General features: G+C 39.0%; 1 protein-coding gene across 1 annotated transcript in view; it reads right to left on the bottom strand.

The window, feature by feature from the left end:
- Positions 1-1,402: 1,402 nt before the first annotated feature.
- The window catches only part of COL6A5 (collagen type VI alpha 5 chain), an 88,262-nt gene continuing 63,286 nt past the window's right edge, over positions 1,403-26,378 (bottom strand). The window contains exons 35-42 of the mRNA XM_043968228.1: positions 24,959-25,051; positions 22,124-22,324; positions 9,933-10,010; positions 9,609-9,695; positions 7,161-7,850; positions 4,715-4,811; positions 3,165-3,412; positions 1,403-1,422 (exon numbers count right to left, since the gene is read on the bottom strand). Coding sequence (XP_043824163.1) covers positions 1,403-1,422; positions 3,165-3,412; positions 4,715-4,811; positions 7,161-7,850; positions 9,609-9,695; positions 9,933-10,010; positions 22,124-22,324; positions 24,959-25,051 — 1,514 coding nt within the window. The remainder of the gene's footprint in view (positions 1,423-3,164; positions 3,413-4,714; positions 4,812-7,160; positions 7,851-9,608; positions 9,696-9,932; positions 10,011-22,123; positions 22,325-24,958; positions 25,052-26,378) is intronic.

The following is a 26,378-nucleotide window of genomic DNA, read 5'->3' as shown; positions in this document are numbered from 1 at the left end:
TTTTCATCCATGTGGGCTCCAGGCCAGCCTCCTCCCTTGTGTCACAGATCTCTCTTTCCAACCTCCTATATAGTCTCAGGCTGGAAGAGTGTCTCATTCTGATCTTTTCTTTTCTCAGCTAGTCCAGAATTTAATTTGAGGCATGATTTTAAATTAGTTTGGGTGGAGATGTTGGGAGAACTCAGCTAGCATTTTCTCTACTATGTCACCTTGGCTCTACCCCTATTCATTCCTTATAATTTAATTTCAAATGTTGTTCTAATGTGTTCATCATTGGGCAGCTCATTCAGAAATGTCTGCTATGTCAATAACCGGCCATTCATTATTTCTTAAGAAATAGTCAATTTTTTAGTTGATCATACTGTTTGATACTTGCCACATGTCCTCTGACTCTTAAAGAAAACGTCTGTGATATAAAGGTGTGAAATTTTTTAAGTCTCCAGGTCTTTAGCCTCTTTTATTTCTTAATTCTGATCTATATTCTCCAACTTTCTTTTTTACTATCCTCAACTCTGCCCACCTTTGAATTAAATTATTGCATAACAAGGTAAGTGTTGATTTGCCTTGGAGGCTCTTGTCTAATTCAGAGAATTTCTCTAGTTCTTCATTCTCTGCAACAGAGCTTGGCCCATTAGTCTTTGTGTTTATGCTTATCAAGAGCTCTGTAAGGAGAAATGACTGAATCACCCAAGAAAAAAAAGGTTTTTTACCCGTGAGGTTGTTTTCTTCATTATTTCTTTCCTTAGTTATTTATGCCAGTTACATTTTATTAAATTTAAGGAAAACCATAGGATAACCGTTTCAGAGCAGGAGGGGATCTTAAAGGTTATCAAATCCAAACTCCTCATTTTCTTGGTGAGGAAACTGAAGCAGAGACTTAGGCTCAGGATCACACAACTAGTTAGTGTCCAAAGCAGTATCTGAACCCAGGAATTCTAGACTCTAAATTCAGCACCCTCTAGAACCTCCATTTAGAAAACATTTTCCTAGATATAAGATCACTTACTATATCTTTTTTTAAATTTTTATTTATTTATTTATTTTGGTGAGGCAATTGGGGTTAAGTGACTTGCCCAGAGTCACACAGCTAGTAAATGTTGAGTGTCTGAGGCCAGATTTGAACTCAGGTCCTCCTGACTCCAGGGCTGGTGCTCTATCCACTGTGCCACCTAGCTGCCCCTCACTTACTATATCTTGCTGTAACATTTATCATCATTATTAATTTTTTGGCTGACCAAATCCTCCTATATTCTATATTACATTTGATATTGGGAATCTGTGGTCCATGTTTTTTGTCTAGACCCACAGGTCACCAATAAACAATATAAAGAACACAATTGTACAAGAATTCACAACAAACAATAGGCAAATGACAAGTCACATCTTGTTTTTAATGAGGTTTTCATCTTATGTCTCCATCGTCTGAAAAAGAAAAAAAATCCTTTTTTTTTCTATGTGAATTAGCAATAACCTTAAACATATAATATATCAAACGAATACAGTTCTACCCTCTATCCTTTCAAGGCTTTCCACTTCTCATAAGGGATATCCACCAGAGGCTGATGTTTTAGGCAGCCAAATAAAATGATACATTAGCAGAAATTTGGGCAAGGTCACTTAGAGCATAAGATCCAAAGTCTTTTGATTTATACTGGATGCCTTTTGTAGAGCTTTTTGGAGAAAAAAGATCAGGAAACCAACTCCAGGTTGGCATATGAAGAAAATAAATCTGATTTCTTTTCTACAGAATATTGTTAAACCCTACAGTTGTATACATGTATCAGACATATCTCATCAGCATGAACAAATGTGGAAATCTTCCTAAAGTTCAAGAGGGGTAAAGTAAAACTGGGGCTCTACAAATGATGTTAAATTCAATCTTCATAGAGAAATTATTGGATACCTTTGAAATACAATTGATATAAAGGAAGGAAGATATGTATTCACAATGATCTTATACTTTGGATTCTATCAAGGCAATCACCTCCAATTATACCTCTTCCATGGTTGTTCATCCCTTCCTACTCTTTTTGGTAGCATCAGGATTATCTCACCCAAAGTCCAGTCTTCCTGCCAGGACATAGCCTGTCCCTCCGAAGATCCCATTGCACCCCTATCTTTCAGGTGACAGTTTTACCGCAAAATCCTTGCTCCCTATTTCCTTTTCCCTTTCTTATGCCCCTCCCCCTAAATTTAAGTACCTTCTCTTATAGGAAGTAAAATTCACCCACAATAAAAGTCTAGTACTTAGAGTCCTAGAGCATCATTGGCTGGTTCACACATTGGAAATCTTCAAGACCCCTCCCATAAAACAAGTTACTTTATCCTAGCCACTCATCACAATCACTCTCTCTTTACATTTATCAAACCTAATTGATAGTTCTCATCTTTTTTCTTTTCTCTGTTCTTCCTTTTTCACTTTTTCATGATCCTTCTTTTCCTTGTATCCCATCTGCCTGCTGATTTCCATTTTTCTTAAATCACTTAGATTCCTTTCTCCCTTTTAGCTATCCTTTTAGCTTCATTCTCTCCTGCCCCTTTTCTTTTTTATTCATTCCTCTCTCCTTTCTATTCTCCTCCCTCTTTCTTATGGTTCCCCCTTTTCTCTCTCTCTTTGTCTCCTTCTCTCCCTCCCTCTTTCTCACTGTCTTTTTGGAACTAAGCTTTATCCTCTCTTCCTTTGCTGTTGAATCATTTTCAATTGTGTCCAATTCTTCAAGATCCTTTTTTGGGTTTTCTTGGCAAAGATGCCGACTCATATCTTCCTGACTGGAACTCTCTCCACTATATGCCCCTCTCCTTCCTCATAAAGCAGCTTTTAACATGTACTGAGAGTTAAGAAACTCGGGTACCTATGGAGTTGTTCTAAGCATCCCTGGAGATGTGTAGAGTAAGCTGAATACCTATAGCAAGACAAACTCTCTGATGGAGACCAGGCTCAACTGGACTAGGCTCAAGCCTCCAAATTCTGGATACTCTTAGGTATCAAGCCACTTATTCATTCCTCAACTGTCCAAAGCTTAAAAGAGATGCACTAGCTTGAGCTACTGGGTGTTTCCTTCCCATATATGTGATAGATCCCATATATTTAGAAATTTATTATTTAATTTTAAATTAATTAGATATGAATTTAGAATTTAGAAATTCTGGATATTATTGATTACCTTTGTTAGTTTTTTGTTCATTTTCAATGATGGTGGTATTTTCTTTTGAACATGATGCTTCCTGATCATTCATTGAGATATCCCCAGTAGAGAAGAGATGGTGTAGCTTGTGGATAAAATCAAGAACTTCTCCAGACTGAACACTGTGATTACCTTCTAAAATGACCAGATGGGGTTGCTCTTCAGAAGCATATTCATCAGAAAAGTCACTATTTTCTGCCTCCATCTCATACCCCTTTGGAAGAAGGCTAAACAGAGAGAAAGAATGAGAAACACAGGATATTCATTCCATCACAGCACATAGTGCACATGATTCCTAATGGTTTAACACAAATCAACTACTCTTGGCCCACATTGCTGGATTGGGCTACCCATCATGCCAAGTCTGTGATCTGAATCAAATAAAATCCAAGCACATTCCAACAGGAAATGGACCCCTCCCCTGTCTTAGGACTTTCCAATGTCAAAACAGCATTGCATTTTTATAGAGTACTTGGGTCTATACTTTGCAAAGTGAATATCCAAAGACATTTTCCTGGCAGGTCACAGCTGGTGAAATGCTTGAAGCACTCTGGGTCTTGTTTTCTAAAATGGCATCTTCTTGGCAATTCTGTGATTTTTCTCCTTTCCTTCTCAAGCTCTTCCTGTCCTTCATGTCATGCTGAATAGCTTCAGGGCAGGTAGTAAGCCTTTTGGTCATGGGTGGGTCTGAACCTACTATTTCATTGATGTTGGGAGCTACTGGTATGGATATTCCCTTCACCAAAGCTGATAAGCTTCTTCCCTTTAACTTAAGAGTGCCAGAGCTGTTTGCAGTAACTGAGAAGCTAGATGACTTGGCTCCAGGGGCAAAGATAGTATGTGGTACAAGTATGATTTAAATCTGGGTCTTTTCAAGCCCTCTATTCTATCACAGTAAGCATTATAGCTATAAAACAACCCAATCAAAACAAGCCAATGTAGCTTCAAAAGCACAAGTTCTCATAAAAATCTTTGAATGGGCAGAAAGTATGTTAAAGCAGAAGAAAACCAAACTACTTTTGGAGTCAGAAGACTTAGGTTCATAATCCCGTCTCTATCATTAATTATCTCCAGGACCTTGGACAAGTCACTTACCTTACTGGGTCCTCCTTCCTCAATCTGTAAAATGTGGGGAAGGGAGGGGAGGGGTAGACTACATAGCGGGGGTCTTAACCTCTTTTGTGTCCTGCTCTGCCCTGCCCAGTGGCAGTCTGGTGAAGTCTATGACCCCCTTCTCAGAATAATGTTTTTAAATGCATCAAATGGAACACATGTAATTACAAAGGAAATACTGAAATATGTTAATAACAATATTATTTTAAAATAAATTCATGGACCTTTGTTTAAGAAACTTTGATCCAGATGGCCTCTGAGACCCCTTATATCTCTAGATTTATAATCCTATGGAAATAAAGATTTTTTAAAAAATTAAAACATCTGGGAAATAACTCCATCCTGCAACAAAACCCCTCTTCATCTCAAAGGGTAATCATTTCTCATAAAGTTTTAGAAACACTTTCTTAACTCACAATATGGTGTGCTCTTCCTGAAGTTTCTTTGGGCTAGAAGAAGTCACATTAACACATTTTGGGGCATAATCTGCAGGGGGATATTGGTTGATTGCTCCTAAAGAGAGAACAGGATATGATTAGTTTTTAATTCTCAAGTTCTAAACTTTTTACAAAATAAACTTGTCTTTTTTTTCATTGGCTTCTGTAAAAAATTATGTTTGCTTTCAAAAACTACTTTTTGTTGTTTCTTGTGACCCCATTTGGGGTTTTCTGAGCAAAGATACTGGAGGGGTTTGCCATTTCCTTCTTCAGTTCATTTTACAGATGAGGAAACTAAGGCAAACAGGGTAAAGTGACTTGCTCAGGGTCACACAGCTAGTAAATATCTGAGGCCAGATTTGAATTCATGAAGTTGAGTCTTCTTGACTCCAAACCCAGTGCTCTATCCACTGTGTCACCCAGCTACTCCAAAAGCTGCTTTATTAAATACAGCATTAGGGTTGCTACTGACTAGACATATTCTCAGCTCTGTTATTTACTACATGGTTAGCTTGGTGATAACACCTTCCTTTTGGAAAGCAATGTGGTTCGGTAGAAAGAGAACTGAACTTGGAGTCAGAGGAGCTGGGTTTAAATCCCACTTCTGCTATTTTCTACATGGATAAATCACTTCTTCTCTCTGGGGCTTAGTCTCCTTATATGTAGAATGAAGTGGGGGGTGGGGATTCAGGGAAGTTGGACTGGGTGACCTATAACACTTCTCGTTGGTCCAGATTTAGAACACCTTTGGGCATTAGTTTCCTCATTTATTGAATGTGGGGATTGGAATAAGCTCTTTATAATTCAAAATCCTATGTTCTTCGAAGATTGAATTACTTCATGTTGTCAAGAGTCCAGATGTCAAAATTTCAGTCTATGCCCAATTATACTGAAGTTTCATTCATGTAAAATTGTCTTACCTCTTATTATCTTAGTCTCTCAGTGTCAAAATCATCAGGATACACACACACACACACACACACACATTTTTTGCGGGGGACCAGACCTTTAAGGAACTCTGAATGCAGAAACTACCTTTATCAGTAAAGGTCAGCTCCTACTCTTAACTTAGAGGGTGGGTTGGGAATGACTTGCCCAGGGCCACAACGCCAGTACATGTCAGAAGCAGAGCCTTGAACTCAGGTCTTCCTGATTCCAAAGCTGGTTCCTTATCAAATAGGCCAATCTGTATCTTGAAAAATCAGACACTTATTAGCTGTGTAACCTTGAGCAAGTCACTTCACCCTGTTTGCCTCAGTTTCTTCACCTACAAAATAAGTTGGAGAAGGAAATAGCAAACCACTCCAGTACCTCTGCCAAGAAAACCCCAAACAGGATCACAGAGAGTTAGATATGACTGAAAACCATTGAATAACGAGAGCAACAACAACAACAAAAATCTTGAAAATCAACGGAGGAAATATTGATTTGGGCTGTTTTTCTTTCATGTCCGAGAGGGAGCTCTATGTTTCCTGGACACACAGAGGAGGGAAATGCTTCCCTCCATTCTATTCCCAAGTCTTAAGGTAGAGCCAGAAGAGGCTGGGTGGAGGCCTGGGAAATGGGCCCAGATATAGAATGTGAATAGTTTTGAGCCCACTGGAAAATCTCACTAAGCTGGTAAATAGGCTTCAGCTGAAGGGGGACATATGTTGGCTTTATCCCAATGCAGGCTAAGAACCCTTTGGGGACCTAGTACATGTGCTTGGAAAGGTAAAGCTACTGTCAATTTTCCCTCCCCTTCCCCCGACCTCTGACCCTGCAAACACACACTGGAAACCACTGCTTCTTTCTATGAGCCTGCTCCTTTCCATGGAAGACAGATTTAGCAAGTGGGGTATGAAAACACTGGAGACTCTTTGGCCCTGTATGAGCTCAAGGAGATACGATGGAATTTCACTATAACCTCATTTTAATACCATAAGGTCACATATTTAGAGTTAGAAGGGACCAGGAGTCATTAAATCCAACCCCATTACTTTTCAGATGATGAAACTGAGGACCACACTTGGTAACGGTCACAGAGGTAAGAAGGGGCTGAGTTGCAATTCAAACCCAGAGCCTCTGACACAACCTTCTTTCCACCAAGCTGTATTGCAAAATCCAGAGCTTCCTATGAAGGAATAGTTAGTGGAACATCAAGACATCTCAACAGGCCCAGTGCTAAATAATACAAAAGGACACAATGAATCAACTTCCTCCCTAGAAGCAGCTCTATGGATCCTGCATCCCGAAGGCAATGATGCATAGTAGGGTCACAGTCTCCTTCATGGGTTTCTCATTCTCTCGTTCCTCCCTGGCCTTAGGACTCAGCAGGGATGACTTCCAGGAATCTTAGATTATTGAGCTGATCCTTTGACCCTATTCAGAGACATTCAAACCATTTTAAAAGCAAAAGAAGAGGAATAAATATTTAATGACTTACGTCTGACTGAATGGAGAAATGGTTTAATGAACCTCACAATATAGTTGAAGTCAGGTTTATGAATTCTGCCCAGCTGGACCAAGTGATGATCCAAGGGCTGGCTGGCTAGCTCTTCTAGCTCTTTGTCATTGTGCATGGGGCCGAAGGACAACACGAAGATTGCATAGCCTAGGCACTTGGCTCTCAGAGCTTCTTCCCTTAAAGCTTTTCGATCCAAATAATTAGTCTCCCCAGCAGATATAAGAAAGATAACTTTGTTTTTCCTCAGGTTGGGTGTATCAGAGAAGACATTATCGATCGTCCACTTCAGGGCATGGCCAATAAAAGATTCACCATTCAGCGGTTGGAGAAATTCCCACATGTGGCTTTTCATTTGATGTGCACTGTTATAAGTAATTAAATCAAACTCCATGTGGACTGGACACTCTTCTGCATTGGGCATATAACCCTGGGGGGAGTAGCTCAGGAGGGCTACTCTGTCTCCTACACGAGAGAGCACTGGGTCTGGGGCAATGTAAAAGTAGTCAAGCACTGAAGCTATACATTCTTTTATTTCCTGAAACTGGGAACTTGCCACATTTCTCGAAGAGTCAAGGAGAAAGGCTACATCCATAAAAACATCTTGCAGAGATAGAGTGCTGGATTCCAAATGGGAGCCTGATTCTTCTTTTCCTTCAAGGTTATCATCTCCTGCAACAGAATTCCTCACATCACTCATTTTTAATTTTTTTTTTAGTGAGGCAATTGGGGTTAAGTGACTTGCCCAGGGTCACACAGCCAGTAAGTGTCAAATATCTGAGGCCGGATTTGAACTCAGGTCCTCCTGAATCCAGGGCCGGTGCTCTATCCACTGCACCACCTAGCTGCCCCCACATCACTCATTTTTAAGTGGGAGAAGGATAAACTCTGAGTTCCTACAACATCAAAGAGGCTTCATTGACTTAGACATTAGAACATCATGCCATTAGAACATTTTGACATTAGAATATCATCAAAGAATTTCATTCACTGTTTCAGTGTTGAATGGCTCAAGGATCTCTAGAGAGAAGAGGTAGAAGTGGGGGAAGGACACTAAAAATGATATGGCATTTGGCAAGTACATCAGTATGAATCTGAAATATGTACCTTGGTTCCAAAGGGAATGGGGCACTCATGGGTTATCTATGTTGGTCAGATAAATACATGTGCCTACATGCACATAAATCTATACTCATGAATATGCAGCAAAATGAAGATATATCTTGAATTATACATTTTTCTCCAAAATATGATGAAAATATGACACAGAGTTGCCAAAAATTGATAGAGTTGCTCCTTCTTTTCTTTGTCAAGGTGGGAGACTAAGGAACATTGAATATATTGTCCAAACTGATGATTAGGTTAGTTTTTCTGAATTACTTTCTACCCCACCCCCTTCTTTTTATTCTTTGTTACAAAGGATGGCTAGATGGAGATGGGAAGGACACATCAGGAAATGAAGATGATATTAAAAAAGTTACCAATAAAATTAATTTTTTAAATGGATATAAGAATGATTTTTCAACAAAATCTTCTTGCTACAAGCTACTTTCTCTCTTAACCCCCACCTCCTCTTGAATTTCTACTTATCTATTAAAACCCAGATCATATGGTACCATTCTCTGTGAGGTGGAATTACCTCTCAGATCACACACAGCACTTTCTATCACTCACACACTAAGTAACTATCACCAAGTTATTAAACATTATTACTAAATAACTCCCCCTGGGTTATTTAGTAATATAATTATAGTATACCATGCTATTTTGTGGTATTTATGCCATAGCTACCTACTGTGCTATAAACTCCATGAATGAAGGGCCTGTCATATAAACTGCATCTGACCCATGCCCATCATTGTTTTGCACACTTAGGAGGCAGTTAAATGTTTACTGACCTGAACTCTTATTTTCAAGATGACTAACAATAGATTATTCTTAGTAAATTGTCTCATAAGAAGTAATAGAAATGAATTTTATAAACATTTTAGAACTAAATTGACAATTTCCCTATATTTGGAGAAACTGGGATTCAAAAGTAAGTCAACATTTTTCTTGACTATTTATAGTCAATCGATCCACAAGGATGTAAAGTGGCTACTATGTGACTAGTATCATGCCAGATGTGGAGGTTACAATGAACAACTCTCCATAATCCAGAATCTGAGGATTGATCCATAGAAGGGAACTTGGAGATCTTTTTAGTCCAACTCCTTCATTTAAGAGAGGAGAGGGGGCAGTTAGGTGGTGTAGTGGATAAAGCACCAGCCCTGGAGGACCTGAGTTCAAATCTGGCCTCAGACACTTGACCTTTACTAGCTGTGTAACCCTGAGCAAGTCACTTAACCCTCACTGCCCCACAAAAACAAACGAGAGAGAGAGAGTGAGCACGAGCAAGTGCATCAAGGGCCAAAGAATGATGTGATTTACCTAGGGTCAGATAGGCAGAGCCAGGCTTCAAATCTGTATCCACCATCTCCATGTCCATTGATTTTTCCTCTATATGATGTGGTTTTTCTGGATAAATGGGTGAATGAAAAAAATTTTAGGCAGCTATTATATGCTAGGTTTGGGGCTAAATTCTGGGGATGAAAATGGCAGAAGGCAACATTTCTGATTTTTGTCTTAATTAACAACACTACATACCCTAAAATCATAAGATGTAGATATACAAGGGATTTTTGCAATTATCTTGTCCAACTTTCTCAATTTAGGAAGAAGGAACTCAAAGCCTAGAGAGAAGAAGTAACTTACCTAAAGTCATATAAGTAGAGTTGGGTTTCATACCCACTTCCTCTGACTCCAAATCCTGGGTACTGTTTACTATACTTTCTGTGTAGAGGAAGAAATCAATTAATGAAGGAATAGAAAAACATTTAGTAGCTACCTCTTATGAACCAGGTACTGAGTTATAATACAAAGACAAAAATGAACCAGTTCTGTTTCTTCTCAATTAGCAATATTTCATATTCTAGGATCATACAATTTACATACAGAAAGAGCCTTGGAAACCATCTATTTCAAACTCCTGATTTTACACAGGAGGAAACAAAGGTCACAGGAAATGAAGTTATTTGTCTAAGGTCACATACATAGAATTAGTCTTCAAATTCTCATGGTTTGAGTCCAAATCCAACACTACTCCATGTTGCAATTCTACATAAATGAATGAGTGAAAAGGCATTTATTAGATGCCTATTGTATACCAGATACTATGTAAAACACGGGGAATAGAAAGACAAAGACGAATTGATTCTTGTTTCTTCCCAATAGACAATGCTCCATATCAATTTATTTAAATAAAAATGGACTAAATGTTTGTTGATTGGTTATTTCCCAACTATTTCATATGACCGCCATTTTATACCATGGTTCCAGGCAGCAATCTTTGTAAAACTCTTTGTTAATACCAACACACAAAGCCTTAAATATAGTGAGCCATGGGGAAAGGGGGGTGGAAGAGAGACCATGAAAGGATAATTAATATACTGATTTTTATTCCCTGCTGTAGACAAGCTGTACTTTTGAAAGCTGATAGATCTTCAATAAACAAAAACCCAAACATGTTTAAGTGCTCATCTCCTAGCTCTTAGGCACTGTACAGATGAATTAGCCAGAGCCCTTACTGTTGAGGACCTTAAAATTTAAGATCGGAACTTACCCAAGTGACACCACTAAAAGCTCAAAGGAAATATTAGAAAAGAAAGCCAAGGAAATGACTGGATCTATTCTATGCTACCATCTTCTTTTAAGGGGAAAACTAAGATTTGTTACCTTTTCCAGGATATAATGTAGTTTCTTGGGCTCTAGGAAGTATTAACATACTGTGTTATTTGACATTTTTCTTGCCCATGAATCTCAGAGATTGTTCTATGACTTCTTATGTCTTCCCTTTACAAAGAGTCCAAACCTTAGGGTTTAAACCCAATAGTTTAAGACAAGCTTTTTCTGTACAGAGAGGTTTGTTTCCAGTTCAAATACACACACTGCAAGAAGAATGGAACTTCACAAAAATATTTCCCATTAAGAAAGCCTGGCAGGAGTATTGGCAACACACCTGTGGGTTAAAGCAATTCAATGCATTTTCTGGACAGTACCCCAAGCCAAATTCCCATCTATAATAATTCTGGGTATGAATTCCCTCACCCGCATGGAAGAACTGCCTCAGTAGCCTAGGGATTGGCTTGGAAGATGTGATGAAGGGTCAGCCTAGATTTCCAAGAAAACTTTCCCAGAGCTTTGTCTTAGTCTGGCTAGGGCTCATCAGTGATCCTGCCAAACTTCCCCCCAAACTGCTGAATTCAGAGAGAAGTGTGGGTGGAAGGAAAGTTGGAGGAACAGACTGAATAAAGGGGAATTGAATTTCTCTCTATTAGAGTCATTTGGAGGGAGATTCCAGATGCTGTGAAACAGCTGGTCTTGCTCTCCAGCTCTCTGGTGGGAAGTTGCAAGAGTTTGCAAGATTACACATTGGTCCATGCTTGGAATTCTCCCAGAGGCCACATCCAATTAGATGCAGCAGATTAGGTGAGTTCTAAGGGCATTTGTCTATAAGGTTCATGCCATTTGTGTGCTTACACAAACCATTCCAGACTATCCTCAATCTCTTTTCAAGTGAGCATTTTTTTGGTTGCTGTTCCCCTAACTGGTTTCCATTACTTAAATATTTTCTTCTCATCCTTCCTTTACAAGTGATTAAGATAACTAGCAAGGAACTGTCAGGCTTCTTAAGGCACTGAAGAGATGTCAGTTTTGTGTTTAGAGAAAAAGAGGATGGGAACTTGGCAAAGGACACTTGAAACATTTAGACGGTGATCAAGGGTCTCTGTGATTCACACTGGACAATTCTTTGGAGGCAATTTTCCTGTTAGAGTGGATAGGGCATTGGATTTGGAATTAGGAAGACCTGCCTTTAATCCTTCCTCAGATCTTACTAGTTGTGTGACCCTGGGCAAGTCACTTAACTGCTGTCAGCCCCAGTTTTTGCTCTTTAAAATGAGAATGACAAGAGTTCCTACCTCACAGACTTTTTGAACCTTAAAGTGCTATGCAAATGCCTTTGTCATCATCATCATCGCTATTATTCTCTAGATCCTTAAAAAAAGCAGTGTGACATAGAAGATAAAACGATGAACTTTAAGTTGAGACGACCAAGATTCTATTCTTGCATTTAACATTGATCAGCTCTGTAACCCTAACTACATACTGATTAGCTGTGTGACTCTGGGCAAGTCACTTGACCTCTGCTTGCCTCAGTTTCCTTATCTGTAAAATAAAGAGACTAGACAAATGGCCTCTAAGGTCCTTTCCAACTGTAAATTTATAATCCCATGAATACAAACCATATTTTACACCCTCAAACTGGTTAGCCTGAGGAGAGTTGTCTTTCTACACCTTGGTCATTCAAAGGACTGTTCCCAAGTTGTTCACCTTAAAATCCTGAATGTGACGCCATGTCTCGAAAATTCAGACCATCTACCAAATACAGACTCTCAACGCCACTTTTGTGGTCTATTGTCCTGGCCTTCAAACGGATCTCTTTGCTTCTAAATGCATCTCTCCAGTCCATCCCTCACATTGCTACCCAACTCATCTTCTGAAGGCACAGCTCTGCCCATGTCCTGCCCCTTCTCAGAATTCCTAAATGTTCATCTTTTGTCTACAAGAAACATATAAGCTCAGAATAATAGGATCCCCAGATCTGAGAGTTTGAAGGGGCCTTGGGGAGGGTGGGTTGTAATCCAATCCAGCCCCAAACTCTCAAAGGAATCTTCACTATCATCAGATGACCACCCAACCTCTTTTTGATGACTTCCAGTATGGCGAGTTCCCTAGACTATCGTTGAAGACGCTCTATAATCTGATTCCCAAATCCCTTTTCAGGTTGATTTCATGTGATCTCCCTTCCCACATTTTACATTTCCAGCCAAACTGGATTACTGGAAGGTCTTCTTGCCCAACGTGCCATCCATCTCTCAAGAAGCTCAACAAAGTCTGAAAAATGCTCCCTGATTATCTCTGCTCTTCACATTCTTTCTCTTCCTCAAACCTCAGTTTAGGGGTTATTTCCTCTGGGACATCTCCTTGGATCCCTGTTCCCCCAGCTGTGATATCATTCTTCCTCATCAAATCCAATTAGGGCACTTTATTGAACTCTTCTCTTCCCACCCCACTCCCACAACCTTTTCCCCTTATATTATACTTATTTGAGAATGTGCTATCTCCCCCAAATTATGGGTTCTTAGCCTGGAGTCCATGAACTTGTCATCAGAAAATGATATGATTCTGAATTTCAATATAATTGGTTTCCTTTGAAATCCTGTGTATTTTATTTTGTCCATAGCCTTCAAGGCCAAAGGGGTCCATGATACAAAAAATGATAAGAACCTTAGCCCCAAGTAGAATGTAAGTTTCCTGAGGGTAAGGTACATCTCATTTTATCTTTGTGTCTCTATTACCTAATGGGTGCCTTGTATACTTTAAAAAAAGAAAGAAAAAAACTGGATCTGTGATTTCATCAGAATAGGGATCTCCACTTCTAACAACTGCTTTGAAGTTTACACCTGAGAGGTACTTAGAGGTTAAGTACCCAGTTATCTTTGAGACGGAGAAATGAAGTGACTTACCCAGGGTCACACAATAAGAATGTTCCAGAAGTGGGACAGGATGTGCTTTGCACAGCCCTTAATGAATGTTTATTGAATTGAGTTAAAAGGTAAGTGTGACCTATGGTGGTAAAGGAAGATAGATTATAGATAGTACAGGGAGGTTCCCAAGAGTATATCCTGTGAAACCATTTTCTTTTCTTTTCTTTTGCGGGGCAATGGGGGTTAAGTGACTTGCCCAGGGTCACACAGCTAGTAAGTGTCAAGTGTCTGAGGCCAGATTTGAACTCAGGTACTCCTGAATCCAGGGCCGGTGCTTTATCCACTGCACCACCTAGCCGCCCCCAAACCATTTTCTTTTCAATGTGTAGAAAGATATATAGGAAACCTTCAAATTCTTAAGTGTGGCTTATGCATTTTTTAGGTTAGCTCACAGTGACCCAGAGCTTCCTCTCTCTGCTGTGTAGCCAGGATCCAGTTGAAGCTTCAAGGAGATCTGGACTGGGCATGGAAGGGCAGGTAAGCAAATGAATATATGAATGTAACTCTAGGTGAATTCCTGAGCCCACTATGGATGAATCTGGGATTATCTTCACTCCTTTTTCTCCTTCCCTTATTAAAATGGATAGGTAAGTTCATAGGATCCTTGATAGTTAGAAAGGCCCATAGACCCCCCCCCCAACTCATAAAATCTAATCAACCCCTTTCATTTTACAGATGAGAAAACTGAGTCCAAAAAGGTCAAGTGACTTGCCCAGGGTCACACAACTAATGTCTGAGCTAGAATTTGAACACAGTCTCAAGACTTCCTAACTTCAAACCCAGTACTCTCTAACCCCCAAACCACCTAGAATTCTCTTATTTTCTTGAAGCAGCAGGATTAGAATGATTCTATTTCAATAACGATAAGCTGGATATTGCTAGTGCTGCTCCTTGGATGGAAGTAAGGTTTGCAAGAAGGTGTAGGAAGTCCTGGGGACCATTTTGTTCATGGAAACAATAACTTGCTAAATTGCCCCCTAGGGCCTTTTAAAAGTAATTGATGCCTTTGGAATGGTGGAACTCAGCACCCTAACTGTATTTATTGGGCTTTTCTGGCTCCAAAAGCATCTGGCTGACTTTATAAACACTGTACTATAAAAAGAGAATATTTCGCTGAGTCAGCCCTTCTACCAGCACAGATGTTGACCTGCTTATGACTTGGTAGACACTCTTTGAGATTCAGGAGTAAAAAGCTCATACCTGAAGGGCCAGAGCAGGGCTGAGGCTCTCCAAGCTTAGGTGGGCTGGCTCTCTGATGACAGATAGCTAGGTTGTCACTGTCAGAGACTACCTATTTTGGCAGGGTTGGCCAGAGTTTCTGCTTGGCTGACAAAGCCTTTGGGAACCAAGTGTCACCTCCTCAACTGGAAGAGGACTCAGAGGAGGGGCAACAGCCTGGTGTAGGGGTAAGAATTCTGGACTCAGAATTAGGAGGGACCTGGGTTCAAATCTTGATTCTAACTTTTATCAGCCATGTGACAGTAGGAAAGTTACCTAACTTCTCCAGGTCTCAGTTTCCTCATCTCTAAAATGGGAATAATAGTCCTGACTTCAGAAAGCTGTTGTGTGGGCCATCATCATCATCAATAATAGCTAAGTTTTATTTAGCCCCTGCTATGTGATGGGCATTATGCTAAGTGCTTTACAATTATTATCTCATTTGAGTCTTTTTAACAACCCTTGGAGGTAGGTGCTGTTATTACTCCCATTTTACAGTTGAAGAAACTGAGGCATAAGAAGTTTAAGTGACTTGCCCAGAGTTACACTGCTAGGAAGCATCTGAGGACGGATTTGAACTTAGGTTTTCCTGATTCCAGGCCCAGCATTCTATTCAGTGGGCCACCTAGCCATGCATTCAAGGTCCTCCTCAAACTGATTTCAACTTAGTTCTTCAGGTTTATCTTATGCAGCTCTTCTCTGTGTCCCAGCCAAACCGGCCGGCTCTGTTTGTCCTTTCTTGTCCCATCTCTGTGCTTTTTCTCAGCTATCATCTATGTTAGAAATGGACTCTCGTTGTCTGTGATTCTTCTCTTCTTCCAGGGTCCAACACATGTGCTGCCTCCTCCCTGAAGCCTTCTCTGATCCTTAGCAGAGGAAAGAAGTTAGAACTAATTCTGCAAACAGTAGGGCACCAGCAACCCTTATCATTCTCCCTCAATACCTGCAGCTCTCAGGTATAAGGTCTCATTTCTCAACTTTACCATCCCCAATCTCCCCCTGACAGGCCCTGTTAAGGCTGATTTAGGAGCCAAGACAGTAACTAAGCTTCTTGATTGGTCTGCAAAGACCTCCTTTGTGCTTTGCTGGTGGTTTTCACACTATCCTGCCTCTCCTATTCCCACTGAGGATAGCACTGAGAGAGAAACTCTCCAGAAAGGACTGTCCACCAGGGCTTTTTTCACTGACTCTGAGGAAACTCAGGGCCTTAACTTGTATTGACTCTATCCTACAGTGTATTGATCATGAGCAATCTGTATGTCTTCCTTCCAGGGAACCCTCAAACTCATAAATGCCTGTACAGCTGAAAGTTTCAAGCATCCACTCCCTTGGGGGGGCAAGTGATCTCTCCCTCTTGAAATTCCTCATATTACTTGGGACTTCCCTTGGGCATTTATCACATTGTATTGTATCAGCTTGATGAATGAATGAATGAATGAATGAGTGAATGGGTGAATGAATAAAAAGTCACTTATTAAGTATTTACAATGGGCCAAGCACTGGGGATACAAATACAAAAGAAAAGGTCCCTGCCTTCAAATAGCTTACATTCTAATAAGGAGAGACAATACATGCAGGAGAATAGCAGACAGGGAACAGTGTTTTGGTTATCCACTAATGAGGAGGTTGTGAGTGGAGCCACTGGGAAATAGATTGTTAGTGGAAAGAGCATTTAATTCAGAATCAGAGCACTAGGATTCAAATCCTAGCTCTGCTATTCACAACCTGTGTGACCTTGGGTAAATCACTTAGCCTGACTGGATCTCAGTTTCCTCAGCTGTAAAATGAGGGGTTCCGACTAGATCACCTGCAAAGTCCCTTCCAGTCCTGAACCTAAGATTATCTATTTATTTGTGCACTCTTAGATTCTAACTCCTTGAAGGCAGGGACTGTCTATTATTTCATCTGCGTATCCCTGGTGCCTACCTGCATCTAGTACAGTGCTACCACATAGTAGGTATTTAATAAAGCTTGTTGACATATAAATGTTTTTTGTTGGATTGCATAGAACCCACTCTTGGATTTGGTGACACGGTCACATGCAAAGCTCTGTTCATTCTATTAGGCAAGTTACTCCATGAAACAAAACACAATCCAGAGAGCCAGGGAAATTGCTTTATTAGTCATTCCAGCACAAGGCAAGTGGAGTATTTTAGGGGAAAGTTTTGTTTCAAATAGTCCATTGAACTCAGCTGATATTAGACAGGGTTATAGACAATAGAACATGAAGTGAAGAAGGGACCCTGGAAAGATGGAGTCTACCATATTAACTCCAAAGCAGAGGTGAGGCTGACAACTTGGAGAAGGACATTAAGATGAAGTATCTGAGGACAGGCACACATCCCCAATCGTGAGGGTCAAATTAATTATTTTCTAACTATTTTATGATGGTGTCATTGACTGTTATCCTTAAAAGCTCAATTTACCCAACAATTCTGTGATTCTTATTTTATTTAGGAGCTTTTTAAAATGAGCAGATTACATTCTAATTCTATTTTTAAAATTCACACAGAACCAGTGATGTGCTACCACCAGTTTCATCTAGATTCAGGAGAGCCAATAGTTAAGTTGTCAATGTGAATATTCATGCCCTAGGAAATTGGTAAATGCTACAAATTGGGGCTTGATTTATTCTTTTTGTTGGTTGTTGAGACTTAAGAAAGTGATGAAGAAAAGAAAAATAATGCAGATTAAATTTAAGTGCGTTGAACATACTTTTTTCAGAGAGTGTGTTGTTAAATATATATATATATATACACACACACATATATATATATTTGTATGTGCATGTGTGTATATTTGTTTATCAGAAACTCAGATACTTTTAAAGTTAGGAATCAAATTTCTATTTCTCAGAGATGGGGTGTTACAGTGGGTAGAAGACTGAACTGGAGCACTTTGAGGTTTGGTCATTAACTAGCTGTAAGATTTTAGACAAGTTTCTTAACTTCTCTCAGCTTTGGCTTTTTCACCTCACAAGGAAGTTGGACAAAATAACATTTAAGGTCCCTTCCAGCTCCAAAATTCTTTGACCTTCAGTTGAAGGGTATAAATCAATAGAATACAAACAACCATTTATTTAGCTCTTACTGCTTGCAGAGTACCATGTTCTTATCAGATTTCTTAAAGTGCATCTCTCCATAGAAATGAGACCAACATTTTATTTTTGTTTGTTTTTTGGTTTTTGCAGGGCCATGAGGGTTAAGTGACTTTCCCAGGGTCACACAGCTAGTAAGTGTCAAGTGTCTGAGGCTAGATTTGAACTCAGGTCCTCCTGAATCCAGGGCCAGTGCTTTATCTACTGCACCACCTAGCTGCCCCCTCAGTAAGTTGCTTAACATCTGTCATCCTCAGTTGCCTCAGCTGCAAAATGGAGAGCTTTTTTTTTTTTTTTACAGGGCATTTTTTCTTGTTTTCTTGTTTAGACACATTAAGATATCTAATGCAAGATGTCACCAGGAATTTTGCACATAATAGAAACTCAGTATTTGTTGAATGAAGGAAGGTTAGACTTCTTGGGTAAAGAGGGGAATGCCTGAATTCATGTAGGACTCTTATCTCTGAGTTTGGCTAATTCAACCACCCCACTATTTCTTTTAGCACCAAAGATGTGGATACAATAATTCAGGGAGTCAATACTATATGCAGTGGGGAGAGACATAAGGATGAGATGGGGATGAAGATGAACTCGAGGAATAGCAGTAATATCAGCAGTTAGGAAGAGTTTTTAGACAGGAAGATGGTTAATGGATATTGTACATGTATGAAAAAGGCCTTGTTTATAAGATTCCAGGAATGTTTAAGTTGAGTCAATTCCTTGTTAATCCATAATTTCCATTGAAGAATTACTTCATAAGTCATCATTCACAACGACTACCTCATGAATCGCAGCAGCAATACAGATGTTTTGGAAGTGCTTGGGTCAGCTACCAAGAGTCAATTATTTGTGTAATACATCTGCAATATATCAAACCCACTCTTTCTCAGAGGCTGAACAAAAATAGTTGAGTCAGTTTCTTCTGAAGAAGGAAGCCATATTGTACAGAAAGATAACACAAATAATTCTTGGCAACTAGCCCTGCTTAACAGAACAAAAACTATAGTACTATATTACAAGAAAACAAGTCCAATCAGAAACTCAACTCTTGATTTTGGTTGGTTTGCTTTAAATGGCAAAAAAAGTTTCCTTCCTCAGGATTGAATTTCTTGCTATGTCTGCTCTTTGGCCACCTGCCATGATTTTCCAACAAATTCCCTTTTACCATCTTGTAGAGGGAAACACAGGATAAGAGATCAATTTTTCTTACTAGAGCCATGCACAATTATTTCTTCAGCCCAACTGGACCTGATTCTGGCTAAGATAATCATCGTGATTCTCAGTCATCTGAAAAGCCAAATGGAAAATCCTTTTTTGTTACTAATAAAGAATAGTAATTAAAGATGACTTCAAATATAAGTTTTTAATCTGACCACATCTGTCTTTCCTGAAACAGTTCACACTTTTTTATTAACAGAACAGGAAATATTTCACTAACAAAACAACCACAAATTATGGCTTTGCTATTTTTATGCTGTCCCAAATACATCTATTCTTTTCAATAGTCCTATTAGTCACTTAAGTGTTTGTTGAATAATAAATCCTGTAAAGTCCTTGAGGTCAGGGAATTTCTGTTTTTGTAGCCCATCATCTAGCATAATACCTGGCCCATAGTAGACAATTAGTAACATTTGCTGATTGGTTGAGATAGTTAGGGAATGACAGATATAAAGTCAGGAAGACCTGAGTTCTGATCTTTCTTTAGATACTTACTAGCTGATTGACACCGACTCTCTTAACCTCTGACACACAACCCATCTCAGTCTCAGTTCCTCATCTCTAATATGTGGGATAATAACACTTACTTCCCAGGGTTTTTGTGAGGTTCAAGTGAGAATATATGATATGTATATATGTATATATACACGCATGTATGTGTATGGATACATGTGTAGATTTATGCACATATGTATGCATATTTTAGCTATTAATATTATTATTAATTACAGCTATAAGAGATGCTGCAATATAGATGTAGTCAGAGTAGGCACACAAAAATGCATCACAGGCAACCTTTGATTTAAAGGTAAAAGAAGCTAGTTGACCTGGCAGGGAATTTTAGAATGAAAAATGTGATAACCTGAATACTTTGTTTCCATGGCACCAAACACATCTATATGCTGACTGATTCAGTCATTATTATTGAGAGAATTTGGGTTAGGAATAATTGACACAGTTTTTTTATTCTGAATTTCTACATCTATAAAGGCAAGCTTTTGCTGTCTTAGAGTTTAAATGCATTAATTTTCCAGTGAAGGAATGTCCTCCAGGTACAACCAACCTCCAGTGTAGTCTTAGAATGTTGCCTGAGGCTTATAGGTAGGAGAAAATGCCTTACTCAAGCAGCTGCTGAGTTTCATAGAGAAGATTGGACCCTAGGTCATTCTTACTCTGAATCCCACATTTTATCCATTCTGTTTTGTGGCTACCAGGGTTTCAAACTGAAAGTATCATTTTAAAAAACAAAGAAGCAGGTACAGAAAAGCAAAGCATCAGAAGCTGTCCAGGGAAATGTGAGTGATGAGCAGGAAGTTGGGGGGACGGGGAGAAATTGCCTCAAGAGAAGATAACTAGTATGAAAATGGAAGAAAAGTTGTGTCTCTTCTTATTATAACCTGGTGTAGCATCTTTCACTCAGGTGTGTACCCAGGAAGTTTTATTATATTTTAAGGTGAACATTTATTGAATACTTAATCACTAAGGATATTATTTTTAATATATCAGACAGAACTATAATTTAATTAAACTAAATTTTGAAAAATTGACAACTAAACTTTAGTTTGCTTTCGAAACTTAAAAAAAAAGAAACCAAAGAAACACTAAAAACGTTTCATGGCATTAGGGTGCTCCTGGGAATATCCTGTTTTCCTTATGCTATAGATAGATAGATAGATAGATAGATACATACATACATACATACATACACAGATAGATACATAGATATAAGAGATATAGCTATAAGATACTGCAATATAGATGTAGTCAGAGTAGGCACACAAAAATGCATCATAGGCAACCTTTGATTTAAAAGTAAAAGAAGCTAGTTGACCTGGCAGGGAATTTTAGAATGAAAAATGTGATAGCCTGAATACTTTGTTTCTATGGATACTTTACATGCTTGTAATATGGCCAAACAAGTATTTGGGAAGATTTTTGTGGATTTTCTGAAAGAGTACTTCCCCAAAATAAAATTTTCTTTGGAGGGTTTGAGTTTTTACAACATGAAGATCAAATATGGCATACCCTTGACACTTGGCTCTCAGAGCCATTTTCCTTAAGATGTCCTTTCTATTTTGTTTTGATAGAAAAAAGTTATCATTACTTAATTTGGTTTTTTGATCTTTAATAATCAAACACACTCCCTGAATATACTGAGAGGGATCACGGGTGTTGGCACATGGGGTTGGAAACAGACCTTTAGGGGTATGTTTTAAAGTTCAGTGGCCCAGTCTATCTTCCATTTCTTATAGATTTCACCCAAATTCAAGAGCACAGTCAACTTTGAGAGGCTTCCTTGACCCCTCTTCTTCTCCACTTTACTTTATGTTCTTCTTTCCCAGCATACTGAATCACTCTAACTTGTGATTTTTGAGAAAATCTAGGGTTGCTTTTGTTGTTGTTATCACTAGAGTGGGAGGCTAGCTAAGAAAGGGACTAGTTCCAGTAGTCACTTTAGTAGGGCCTCTCACACTAAAATACCCAGGTGGTCCAGAAACTCCAACAATGCAGAAATACTGAAGGACAGTGTTTGAGTGTTAGAGTTAGAAGGAAACTTAGAGATCACAGAGTACAGTTCAATCTCATCATCTTGCAAGTGAAGAAACTGGGGTGCTAAGTTTTCTTCAGAAAATGGATCTTTTCCACTGTCAACCAAAAACCTGCACTTTCCTGGTACTGGAAAACTGGGTTTGAGCCATCAAAAACTTCTGACACTTGCTTAACATATTTTTAGAAAGTTCCAGATGATCATTTCACTTTCTTACCTGAAGTAAGAGTTGTTTTTTCTTGTGTCCCCATTGTTTGAGGGTATTTCATTATTAGTTGGTCTGGCATTAACATTTGGTTGGGAAAGAAGACCACACTGTCACTTTGATTGTCTTCCAGTAAAGTTGAGTAATGTTCTGGCTTCTTTTCCTCTTCATTTAATAATTCATTTTCACCAGAAGATGAATCATAATTGTCAGGAGTAAAACTAGAATAAGAAAATAGGAAAGATATTAGGCAAATGAGGGCAACATTCATGAATTTGGGGGAAACAAGATGACAAGTTTTATGATGGTCCACAGTTATTAATTATTTAGAGTAAAATAATTTGGGTAAACTTTTTACAATGTTAAATTGTACATTCATATGGTAAAAGTTACCCCATTAATTAAGCCTGAGAAAATTAACTCTAACAATGGCTGGCAAGCAGAGGCTATGAGCAACATCTCTGAGAGTTATAAACAGTCTCTCACCCATCCTGGGGCTTTCTATAGGAAGAAGATTAAAGAAAGAAGAAATAGAACATCAAGGCAGGTTATTTTTTAGCCTTGTCAATTCTACTTATACAAAGTTGATTATTTTGAGTACTGTAAAATAGAGAGGAATTGAGACTTCATAGCACAAAAAACCTTGTGGCTTAAGGGGGAGTGGATAGGTTGCCAAGAAATTTCCTCTGATATGGTGTTCTCCTACATTGTATGTGTTTCTGAGGGAGCACCATGTGCCAGTCTGTGCTGCAAGATGCCTGAGGTCCTGGGCACAGAGAACACTAAATGACTTCACAGTGATGAATCCAAGTCATGAGATCAATGACAGTTAAGCTTGTGAGGTCTGAGTTATTTCTTTTCATTCTTGTGTCCATGTGAGAAGTCATAGCAGCAGACTTTTCATAGGGTCACAGGATTTTAAGGATGGCAGGGATCTTAGAGTAATCTTAGGCCAACCATCCCATTTTATAGATGAGGAACCTGGTGACCAAGATGCTAAATGATTGAACTAAGATCACGGAGCTAGCAAGTGGTAACGTTGGGGCCTAAAATTAGATCTTTGGACTACAAATTCGCTGCTATTTCTACTACCAAATATTACTCATTTGTTTTTAACCTTTTTGAAGTTCACTAAAAATCACAAATACCATCAGGTGTGGTGGCACATATCTGCAATGCCAGCTACCAGGGAGGATGAGCCTGGCAGACCTCTTCAGCTCAGTGAGCTAAGCTGATTGGGTGTTCACACTAACTTTGGACTTAATATAATGAGGCACCAGTGTAGAGGGAGGAGAAGAGAGAAACTAGGTTGCCCAAAGTGGGTAAAACTAGCTAGGCCAGAAATGAAACAGGCCAAAGCGAGAGCTCATGCTGATCAGTAGTTGTACTAGGTGCATGAGTAGTTCTTGAATTTTCAGCCTAGGAGAGAGAGGGAGACCTAGTCTTTTAAAAAAAAAAAAGAGGTAAAACTAATAAATATATTCTTTGTTTTTATTTATTGATGCCCTCCCCCAACCCCACCCTGGACCTCCTCAATAGACAAGCAACATGGTATAGTGGATAGAGATCTAGCTTTAAAGATAGGAAGAACTGGGTTAAATTTCGACTTTGACATATATTGGCTGTATGACCACAGACAAGTTACTTAAACTCTCAGCTTTCTGGATAATTCTTCAAGACTATAAATTGCAGAGAGGTGTCTATCTGTTGGGAGGGAGAGATTTCTCATCTGGAAATTTCCTTTACTAGTAAAATCAGTTCCAGTGCTTTCCCCCTTATCTACCCTGTGGCCAATGAATTACTTTATTATGGGATTAAAAACAAGTTCTGGCACAATGGATAGAGCACTGGGCTTGGAATCAGGAAAATTCATTTTCAGGAGTTCAAATCTGGCCTCAGACATTTACTAGTTGTGTGACCCTGGGTAAGTCATTTAACCCTATTTGTCTCAGTTCATCTATAAAATGAACTGGAGAAGAAAATGCCAAGCCCCTCTCATATCTTTGCCAAGAAAACCCCATAATGGCATCATGGAGAGTTGGATATGACTGAAACAACCCAACAGCAACAAAATTGAATTTTAAAATGTGAGTGCCAAAAGAAATTTGGTTCAAGAGTATTTGGGTAAAATCCTATGTTTACTGAATTGTGCTGCTTCTCTGATTGACTTTGATGACCACATATAGCAGATGGTACTCAGTTTACCAAGAGATTTTCGAGAACAAAACTGCACAAATGGCTCAGGTTGGTATTCACCACCAATACTATGTTTTCCTTCAGAAGCTGTTTACTGCTGGACAGTTCCCTGATGAAGCACATGAAATTTGAAGATGCATCAATTCCAGAGGACTCTCCCTTTGACATAGACAGAGCTAAAAGGGCAAGGTCTTGGGGATTTCCAGGCCAAGGACTGCCCCCCACCACCAAGAGACTGGAATAGTCAAGGGGCCATTATGAATGCTCAAGGTCTACCCAATCCTGATAGAGGTGTATGCTGATCTTGCGCACATATCAGAGTATCGATTATATCAGCCTGCTCCCATCTCTGCTAAGGATTTGTTGGCTTTGGGAATTAGAATGGCCCTCCCTCATTACATTTGGAAGTAGAAAGAATGGAATGGGATACAAAATAATAAAACTTAAAATAAAAAAAAACATTTTAATTCTAAGGCTAATCACAATGAGAATGTAGATTTTGCTACAGAAAATGAAATCTAACTTCATCTAGGGAAGATGTTTTGTTTAAGTCACTTTGTTAGTCTTTATAATCTATTAATCAACAACCCTTTACATACATGTTCATCCATAATCAATAACCCCTCCCCCAAAACCAGAGTTTCCCAACTCACATGTAATGGCTGTTGAGAGAAAATGATGGTTCTGACAAGATGAGTCTACATTGTCTTTCCATTGCTGTAGGGGGGTATTTATTGAATCCTCCTATTAAAAGAGTAAAAACAATGTTTAGATTGAGTCTTTTAAACTTGAAAGGGATTTTATAAGACTGAATTATATTCTCTCCAGCTATACTCTGAAGAATAAGGGCATCTGAGATAAGGTATTTGTACATCACTTATAAAAGTATGTGAAACAAATATTTATTTAGGATCTTTGATCTATGCTAATTAACACCTATTTTTATTACATTGAAAAATGAGCCTTAGCAGGAGTTTCAGGTTCATAGCCTAATTAGTATGAAACATAATGCTTTGAACATCATTCCATGAGATGGCAGGCCAAGATATGGCTACATTCAGTGATTGCTCTTTTGCTAGAGCTGACACCCTCTGTAATTAGTTAACAGAGCTCCTACTATAAGAAGGTATTCGGCCATTGAAATGTTAAGTCCTCCATTGAAATACCCCCATGGTCTTACATCTAATATCTCTAAGGAAATACCTAGCTACTGTCTGCATTCCCCTTGTTGGATAGGGTTGGATGAGAGGTGGTGGGATGCTGAATGTTACAATGCAACACAAATGACATGCTTATATAGCGAAAAGTTATGTTGAATGCATTCTTGAATGTTAGGGCTCCTTTGGAAGAAGAGCTTTGGGCTAGGGCTTTGGACTAAAAAGCCATAGAGTACATATAAGGCTAATGATTCCAACCCAGTCTGATTTGAAGGATTATTGTGGGATAAGTTCAATTCAAAACTTTTTGATAAACTAGGGTAGTGTGTGCTTCATGGGAAGCACCCTGAATTATCTCATGGCCTCTCTCTTCCAGTTATCTAGAAGGGCTGGAAAGAAATAATCCACAAAAAAATATAATTGAAATTCTTATTCCAGACTGGTTACTGGAGAGTGACAGAGTTTATATGTAGGTTATATTATTACGCCCTCGTCCTGACATTTGGAGCCACAATGTTGTTAAAAGGGTACCTTACCAAGCTATACCCGATTACAATGAAATATGTGGTCAATGGACCACATATATACACTAGGATACATTTTAGCTCTTTGAATATCCCATGAACTCCAATGGTTCTCTATAGGGTTTGTCTTTTAATGTCCTTCATAACCTCTCTCTTTCTTCCCTTTTCAGTCTTCTTTTATCTTACTTCCCTCTATGCCCTTTGTGATCTCATGACATTGGCCTCTTTGCTGCTTCTCCTCTAAGAGACTCCATCTCTTGACTACAGGCATGTCCACTGGCCATCTTCCATGCCTGGAATCTCTCCTTCCTCATCTCTGTCTTCTGGCTTCCTTCAAGGCTCAGCTAAAATCCCACTTTCTGTAAGAAGACTTTCCTGCTCCCTTTTGCT

Source organism: Dromiciops gliroides, chromosome 5 (assembly GCF_019393635.1).
Source record: "Dromiciops gliroides isolate mDroGli1 chromosome 5, mDroGli1.pri, whole genome shotgun sequence".
Lineage (NCBI taxonomy): Eukaryota > Metazoa > Chordata > Mammalia > Microbiotheria > Microbiotheriidae > Dromiciops > Dromiciops gliroides.
The sequence above is the reverse complement of the archived record's forward strand: the minus strand, read 5'-3'. Positions and strand labels throughout refer to the sequence as shown.